We start from the raw sequence: 8,372 nt of genomic DNA, 5'->3' as shown, positions 1-8,372 counted from the left end.
GCCCCGCCCCGCCACGCCCGGATGGCCACCCCTGCCGAGCCCCCTGGTGGGTAATCTGTGGGGAGCAGATTGAAAGACAACATCAGACAACACCACTGCTCCTGTTCCATATTAATGCGAAGCCTCCCTCCCCCGCAACCCTTTGGCTTATCTCGCCCGCCACAGACCGATTTGCGCGTCCGGAGCTGCCGGCTGCCGTCGAGGCTTGCCGTCGAGGCTGCCGTAGGCTCACGCCGCCGTGCCCGTTGTCATGTCCGCAGGGCCGACTCGGTGACCTGGAACCCGCACAAGCTGATGGGCACGCTGCTGCAGTGCTCCACCATCCACTTCAAGGAGGACGTAAGTAATATATCACAAAAGAATAAGTTCGCAGTGTTTTTCTGCTTGTTTTGTTGTTGTTGTTGTTGTTTTTGATGGTTATTTTAAGGACAATTTGTGTATAATTTTTTGCCTGACAAATTTCACAGAATTCATGTTTTAGTTTTGACACACGTCTCAGTAGTGTGCGGAGGGCGGGATGTTAACGATATATAACAACAACAAGAATAAAACAGAGACAAGAAAAAACTACACTTTTAGCTCATGACGTTGGCGGCGCTTGGAGGAGGGTGGTGCAGGAATGCAATAAGCAGCATTCCAGCAGCGTTCTGGACAAGCTGATGGGGAGCGGGGCGGGCCGCTCCAGCGCTCCAGACTCCGGCGGCCCGACTTCCCTCCCCCTCCACAGCGCCACGCCACGCATGCAACCCTCCCGCGGCAGCCTGCGCGGCAGCAGATGCTGGCAACGGCCGGGGAGGGGAGGAGGGGACGCTGCTGGGAGGGGAGGGGAGGAGGAGACGGGGCTGGGAGGGGAGAGGAGGAGTTTGGGAGGGAGAGAAAAAATCTATCAAAACGGTCCGCCGGGGGGACTGAGCTGTGCGGGCCCATTTGCATTCCAACAATACCGCCCGTATACGCAATCGGTTAATTGAACGTTTGTTGTTGTTCCGGCCAGGGCCTGCTGATCAGCTGCAACCAGATGAGCGCCGAGTACCTGTTCATGCAGGACAAGCTGTACGACACGAGCTATGACACGGGCGACAAGGTCATCCAGTGCGGTCGCCACAATGACATCTTCAAGCTGTGGCTGCAGTGGCGGGCAAAGGTGCGCGTCGTTTGTTGTTGTTGTTTTTTAAATATCCCGCGCGCTGTTCTGAACGTTTATGGCGGGCAAAATGAGCGTGAGAATCAAATAATATCGCCTTTTGCTCCCTTGCAGGGAGACGAGGGCTTCGAGAAGCACATGGACACCCTGATGGACATGGCCGCCTACATGGTGCGCCGCATCAAGGAGCAGCCCGACAAGTTCGAGCTCATGTTGGAGCCGGAGATGGTGAACGTGAGCTTCTGGTACGTGCCCACCAGGCTGCGCTCCATGCCCGCCGGGCCCGAGAGGGAGAAGCTCTGCGGAGAGGTACGTGTAGCCATCAGGCGGTCGCTGCCAAGGGGTACTTCACTCGAAAAATTAGTGTATACCCTTCAAAAATCAAAAACAAAGAAAATCCGGAAAAATCAAAAGTAAAGAGAGCATATTTTTTTTTAAAACGAGAAAATCCAGAAGAAATAGCAAAATCTGTGAACGCTTAAAATTTCTAGTGAAGTACCCCTCAGTCGCTGCTGCCGCACGGCGCGCCCGCCGGGTGGAGGGTAGGCACCTCGCCGGCCCCCTCGCCAGGGCAGCGCGCCGGGCGGCCTACCCACCGGGCGCCTTCCACCTGGCGGGGGACTTGGCGCTCGCTCAAGAGACCCTTGTTTGCAGATCGCGCCGGTGCTCAAGAGCCGCATGATGCAGTCCGGCACTCTCATGGTGGGCTACCAGCCCCTGGACCACAGGCCCAACTTCTTCCGGAACATCATCTCGTCCGCGGCCGTCACCTACGCCGACGTGGACTTCCTGCTGAACGAGATGGACCGCCTGGGACACGACCTGTAGACGGTTCGGTCTGTAGCGCCCTCCGATACTAACTAATTCCGAACCCCGCCATTCTAGTGGCCAGGGTCTAAAATTGTTGTACTTACTGTAAGAAATTGGGGAAGAATAAGAAAAGAAAAAAATGAGTTTCCATTTATGAGTTTATATGATGTTATACTTACACTATATGATGACTGGCTGTGGCAAAAGAATAATAACGTGTTTTTCGTTTTTGTCGTTGTTTTATCCCCGCGGGGAAGTTTGCGTCGCGTTCTGCGCATGCGCAGTCTGAGTAATGAGACGCAAGGCAGTCAGCTGACAGCTTGCTGAGCGATACCTGACATATTGCTCTCGATGTTAGTAGCATTTTTGGAGCCGACATGGGTCTGATAGACCGTGGGACTCCACCGCAGACCTACAGTAGTCAATGTTGTCGGCTAGAATTTTTATTAGAGTAGGAGAAAAAAAATTATTGAATGTCGTAGTCTTGCCTCACCGTCTTTTAGTGTCTCTGCTTGGTGCAACCCTTGGACTATTTCTTGTAAATATGTGGACCGGTTAGGGTCGTAAACAAATTTGCGAAGCGGACCCGATCAAAGAGCAAGACTGCAGACGACAGGTACTGTAACCTGGGTACAAAAATTTGAAGCCACAAAAATAATGAAGAAAAAACTATAATACTGCTATTTATTTTTTATTTGTCAGGCAATTTAAGTATTGTAACTATTTTGTGAAAGTACGTAACAAAATGATGTTTATTTTATGTAAAGCAAAGAGCTACATTATTATTTATTTTTTCTTCGAACTACTCAGATTGCCAGTTCCTTTGATATTGATTTAATAAGTTAAGGTAATTGAGAATGTGAAGAGTGGTTTGAACCGTTGTGGAAATACGTTCGAGTACGAAAAGCTCCCATTATGTCAAATTGTTAATGACGTAGAAAGTAGCAGGCGTCCTGCCAGAGTGTTCTTTGAGCCTCGCTGGAATTGGCGATGCCGTGGATAGACGTTAGTCCGGGAGGTGAGGGCCGCGACCCGGCCGGGGCAGAGCTCCAGCCTGTCGTTAATGCTAGTAGGCTACTTACTTGTTGCTATCGTCACGATTTTTTCCGTAAATTAAGTGTGTATTTTGCATGGACGGACGAAGAAAGGGCGGGGAAGAACCGAGAAGAAGATTCGTATTTTGTTTCTCCTATGTCGTCCATTTCTTCTTCCGCCCTTTCTCTGCGTCCTGGAACACTCCTCAACATCAATTATGATATCAATTCCATTATCGTGATATTGTCGTTAAACATAAACAATTTATAATGTGTTGGTTGAATCAGATATTTTATGCTTTATCTAGAGTGGAGAGGCGATATATATGATTGGACTTTAAAGAAAGGCGGGCTCCTAAATCACCTTTATTTTTGCGTTGCCGCTTTCAGACGGTTTATTTCTTGATTTTATTTTTAATGTAGGTAAATATCTTTTAAAAATATATTGAGTATGTCTCAGGCTGCCTTCAGTTAATACAAGGCAAATGTGTAGCATGCAATAAGTTGTTCCACGCGATAGTGGGTCTACTAAACTTTCCTTCACTGTGTTGGTACGGCTTTCTTTTATTTGACGGCCATCCACGTAAATGCATACGATTGGCTAATACCGTCCAAGTGTCAGCACTTGTGACCCGCTGTTTTGAACGAGGTCAAAAACTACACAACACAAGCGCATGAGTATCGGACGGAACCCTTGCCCTCTGGAGACCCCTGCCTCGGAAGCGTACTAGCCGATGTTAGCTGATCGTAGAGACGTATAAGGTGGCAACACTTGTACATATATTTTTGTGACGTTTTGTGTACATATTGATGTGAATATTTTATTTGAAAGTATGTAGAATGTTTGAGTGCCATGGCGGTGAGAGACGATGCCACTAGCAGGCTGCTAGACGCCCCTTTTTCAGCCAAAGTCATAGGTAGAGAGTCGACTGCTCCAGTCGCTCGAGTCAATTTGAAACGCAGAATCAATTAAAATCGCACATATGCCGAACTCGCTGTACGGTGAGTGTGCGTTCAATTATGTAGGTCAATTGTTTTCGGATCGGAATCATAATTGTGCGAAATGAGTGTCTTAAAAATGCATAGAAATCTCAAAAAATATATGTTATAACATATCACGCAATATGTGTCTATGTAACCAAACCGCTGTTCATAACCATATAAAAGTAAAACTCTATGTAAGTGGCGTCCTCTGCGAAGAAACGGAAAGAAAGTTAGATCTGAATGCCTTTGTAAACTCCCTATTTTCTGTCAGTCACCCATCATAGACATATAGAACGGGTTGGAGTCCTTTATCTCCCTCTGCAGTGGGAGTGAGCAAATGTAACGCCGCAACAAAAAGTAATAAAAACATTAAAACAGGAAAAGTTGAAACAGCTTTGTGAGTTATTTTCCCGGCCGCCGCGGTCCTTCCCCCTGCCTAGCGTCCCTCCCCGCAAGGGGTAGAGCCGCGGGGCCGGCGGGTGGGCCGGACGCGCAGGTGGCGCCACCATGCGGCCTGGCGCGCCACCACGCGCGTCACGCCACCCAGCCCAGCCGGCCCCTGATAAACAAAACCACGGAGCAGGAAAGAAACGGACGGGCGGACACAACACACACACCGGGACGAGTCGCGGTGGGAGACTCTACACGCCGCCGTCCGCCCGGGTAGCTGCCAGTAGTCTGACACCGACCGCAGGCGCAGCCCCGCGGAGCCCACCGACACGGTCAGCCCGTCCGCGCCCCTAGCGGCTGTCCCCGTCGCCGTACTCTACCTCCTCCTCCAGTACACCGTCCGACCGCAACCGGGCGACACCTGCGCCGCCATGGAGAGCTTCATCCAGTACGACGCCAGCTGCGACTTCCCGATCCAGAACTTGCCGTACGGCGTGTTCTCCACGCCCGGTGATGTGAGTGAACTTAACTAGCCCGCCGGATAGATCGCAGAGGGAATGACGGCGACGGCGACAACAAGTGTCACCCGTGCCGTACCTCGGTCGTGCCGCCTCTCATACTCTCAAACCGAGACTGAACCTGCTACACTCAATACATGATACATTGTTTTCTTAGGTGACTCCCCGGATCGGCGTGGCGATTGGCGACCAGATCCTGGACCTGAAGGCCGTCCGCCATCTGTTCACCGGCCCGCTCATGAAGGGCCGGCAGGAGGTGTTCGCCGAGGTAAGTCACCACCCGGGGGCCCTCTGCTCGACCAGGCCGTACCTCCTCTGCGCCTTTGACCCGGTCCGGCCCCGGCGGAGTGTCGCTGGCGGGCAAGGGCGAGGAGGGCAAGGCGGCGGCCGCGTGGGGGCGCAGCGAGGCGCAGTGTCGTTGCGCACCGGCGCAGCTGTGAGTTGGGTTGCCTGTGCGCCAGGGGGTCGAGGGCACCGCGTCGTCGTGAAGGCGACCCCAGGCCCTAGGTGCGGCTGGGGGGACGTCAGGGGACGGCGCCGCCCCCCGGGCCTGGGGCCGGCTGCATCACAACACCTTCCACGTGTGGTGGAGCGCTGGGGGCTCGGCACTCGCCGGCCAATGGGCTTCCAGCGCGTGAGCCAAGGACACCCGGACCTGGCCGGCTTGACAACGGGTCAACCCGACCCGGCGCCGAGGGTCCCAACCGTCACCACCTCGACGCGTCCTCCCTCCCTCTCTCTCTCTATTTCTCTCTCGTACACTCTATCACACGGGTAGCGGGCCGAACACAACAACTGTTTTACATGGCTGGCTCCAGGCCAGGAGGCTCGACCTTGGCCGCTCCGGTCTGAATCCAAGTCGAAATCCGAGTAAACAGAATGATAAGTCAAATGGAGCCTCCCCCCCCCCTCCCCGTCCCCGAAGGAGGTGGGGGATAGGCATGACGCTTATTTACGAGGGAAGAAACAAACCCTTTGTTCCAGTCGACGCTGAACGCGTTCATGTCCCTTGGCCGGCCCTACTGGCTGGAGACCCGCAGCACGCTGCAGAAGATTCTCAGCAAGGATGACACTGCACTCCAAGGCAACGCTGAGCTCAGAGCTAGGTGAGCACCGATCATGTGACCCGTTTGGAGAGTAGGATTCCCTCTCCAGTGGACTTCCCCCTGCGGTGAACTTCCCAGCCCCTTGGACTTCCCTATCGCTACAGGACTTCCCTGTCACTTGGACTTCCCTGTCACTTGGACTTCCCTGTCACTTGGACTTCCCTGCCACTTACTTCCCTACCACTTGGACTTCCCTTTTAGTAGGACTTCCCTTTTAGTGGGACTTCCCTGTCACTTGGACTTCCCTTTCACATGGACTTCTCTGCCACTTGCACTTATCCGCTTCCCCTGGACTTTCTCGGTCGCGCCGGGCCAGTGAACCCTCCCCATGGCAGTCGCTCTCATTTCTCCTCTTCTCTCCGCAGGGCCCTGGTGCCCCAAGGGCAGGCTACGATGCACCTCCCCGCACACATTGGCGACTACACTGATTTTTACTCGTCGATATACCATGCGACCAACGTGGGCATCATGTTCAGGAGCAAGGAGAAGGCGTTGATGCCGAACTGGTGAGTCAGGGGATAACACAGCCAGATGCAAACTTCAACCGAGATACCTACATGTTTTCATCGTCTGATATTCGCGCCCAGGAAGCACCTTCCGGTCGGGTACCATGGGCGCGCGTCATCCGTCGTGGTGTCCGGCACCCCAATCCGGAGGCCCAAGGGTCAGACACAGCCCGTGGAGGAGGCGGACCCGGTGTTCGGGCCATGTCGTCTCATGGACTTCGAGCTAGAAGTGGCCATTTTTGTCGGGGGCCCCCCGACACAACTGGGCTCGACCGTCCCAGCGAGCAAGGCTCACGAGCACATCTTCGGGATGGTCCTCATGAACGACTGGAGCGGTGCGTCCGCGACTCGCTAACTTCATTCGTACCAACCCCGTATCTGTTAATTCTAACATTTGCTCTATTTTTTTATAGCTCGTGATATTCAAAAATGGGAGTACGTACCCCTTGGACCATTCGGTGCCAAGAACTTAGGCACTACCATTTCTCCATGGGTGGTAACTATGGAAGCCCTTATGCCGTTCGCTGTTGATAATTTCCCACAGGATCCCAAACCATTTCCTTACTTGCAACATGATGATAAATATAATTTCGATATTAACTTAATCGTGGACATTAAGCGTAAGTTTAAGTCATTTTGCCTATCCGTCTCATTTGCTACTCACAAACACCCAAGAAAAACGTTTTTCTCACGGAGACCTCATTTTGACATAAAGAGAGAACCACGTTTTCCTTGGGCTCGGGAAGGTGACGACATTCAAAATGTTAAATTTTTATTTTCAGCTGAAAATGGACTGCCAACAACTGTGAGTCGCTCAAATTACAAATATATGTACTGGACACCTAAGCAACAGCTTGCACATCATACAGTCACAGGCTGCAACATCAACCCTGGTGACCTGATGGCATCTGGAACCATAAGTGGAATGGTAAGACATGAGCTGTTCATTTCTTGTAATCTAGTGCTGGTTAACCAAAACCTTCTGTTGTAACCCTCTTCTATTAGTTCCCCGTCCACACGGGTTACAACACATACTTTGCACTTTATCAAAAATGGTTCATAATTTAACCATGATCAAAATTTCCCATTCTCAATATTACTTTCATACGGTGAAACAGGCATCAGACTCTTTTGGATCAATGCTGGAACTCAGCTGGAAGGGAACAAAACCAATTCGTCTAGGAGATGGCAGTACTCGCAAGTTCTTGCAGGACAATGATGAAGTTATTTTAAGAGGCAAGTTGAATTGATTTAAACAGAAACATTTTTGAGGGAATACTATTTTTCAATTTAATACAATCATTATTTTTTTTTTCAGGATTCTGTGAAGGAGATTCATTCCGAGTAGGATTTGGTGAATGTAAAGGTAAACTTTTACCAACACTGGATGCATAACTTTTCTTTCTTTCTGTGTGATAAAGAAATTATATACATAGTAGCATCATGAGTAACCATGAAACAAAGATTCATTTGTCTTACACTGTATTTCAAACAATTGCCACACATAAATGAGTAACAATGAACAAGATCGAATTATAAAGCATGAGCAAAGACAAAGTTAACGTCTAATATTTCTCTGAACTAACACCATTATAATCTTTGCCCATGCTGTTGGGATGTTCTACCATATTGAACCTTCCCTGCAGTTATACTTTCTCTATTTTCATTTTTATTGCTGCTGTTGCTGTTGTTGACATTGATGCATTACTTTTTTTTATTTTCTTAAATTTGGAGAAATTTTATGTACCACATGTTCTATAAGTGACGATACAATAAGGTGACAAACTGGCTAGGCTTTTACGATAGATGAAACAAAGAAACATTATAAAATTTGGCAGCTCACCCTAAGACATCTAAAAATATAAATTAAAACTAAAATT

At 50.3% G+C, this 8,372-nt stretch overlaps 2 protein-coding genes across 3 annotated transcripts in view; both read left to right on the top strand.

Moving 5' to 3' along the window:
• LOC113212929 (glutamate decarboxylase) overlaps positions 1-4,362 on the top strand; it is a 57,356-nt gene extending 52,994 nt beyond the window's left edge. For both annotated transcript variants that reach the window (XM_052265615.1, XM_052265614.1), the window contains 4 exons: positions 261-339; positions 995-1,144; positions 1,259-1,453; positions 1,799-4,362. In XM_052265615.1, the coding sequence (XP_052121575.1) occupies positions 261-339; positions 995-1,144; positions 1,259-1,453; positions 1,799-1,972 (598 nt within the window). In that variant the 3' untranslated portion in view covers positions 1,973-4,362. The remainder of the gene's footprint in view (positions 1-260; positions 340-994; positions 1,145-1,258; positions 1,454-1,798) is intronic.
• A 195-nt stretch (positions 4,363-4,557) lies between these two features.
• LOC113212922 (fumarylacetoacetase) lies at positions 4,558-8,049 on the top strand. Its single transcript, XM_026431799.2, has 9 exons — positions 4,558-4,877; positions 5,038-5,148; positions 5,865-5,986; positions 6,352-6,492; positions 6,574-6,827; positions 6,906-7,112; positions 7,275-7,420; positions 7,611-7,728; positions 7,811-8,049. Exons 1-9 carry the CDS (start codon positions 4,794-4,796, stop codon positions 7,885-7,887), a joined length of 1,260 nt encoding a protein of 419 aa, XP_026287584.1. The 5' UTR covers positions 4,558-4,793; the 3' UTR covers positions 7,888-8,049.
• Positions 8,050-8,372: the final 323 nt, after the last annotated feature.

The sequence above is a fragment of the Frankliniella occidentalis genome, unplaced genomic scaffold, assembly GCF_000697945.3.
Source record: "Frankliniella occidentalis isolate FOCC.00 unplaced genomic scaffold, Focc_3.1 Scaffold28, whole genome shotgun sequence".
NCBI lineage: Eukaryota > Metazoa > Arthropoda > Insecta > Thysanoptera > Thripidae > Frankliniella > Frankliniella occidentalis.
Note: the sequence above shows the minus strand (reverse complement) of the source record. Positions and strands in the feature narration are given on the sequence as shown.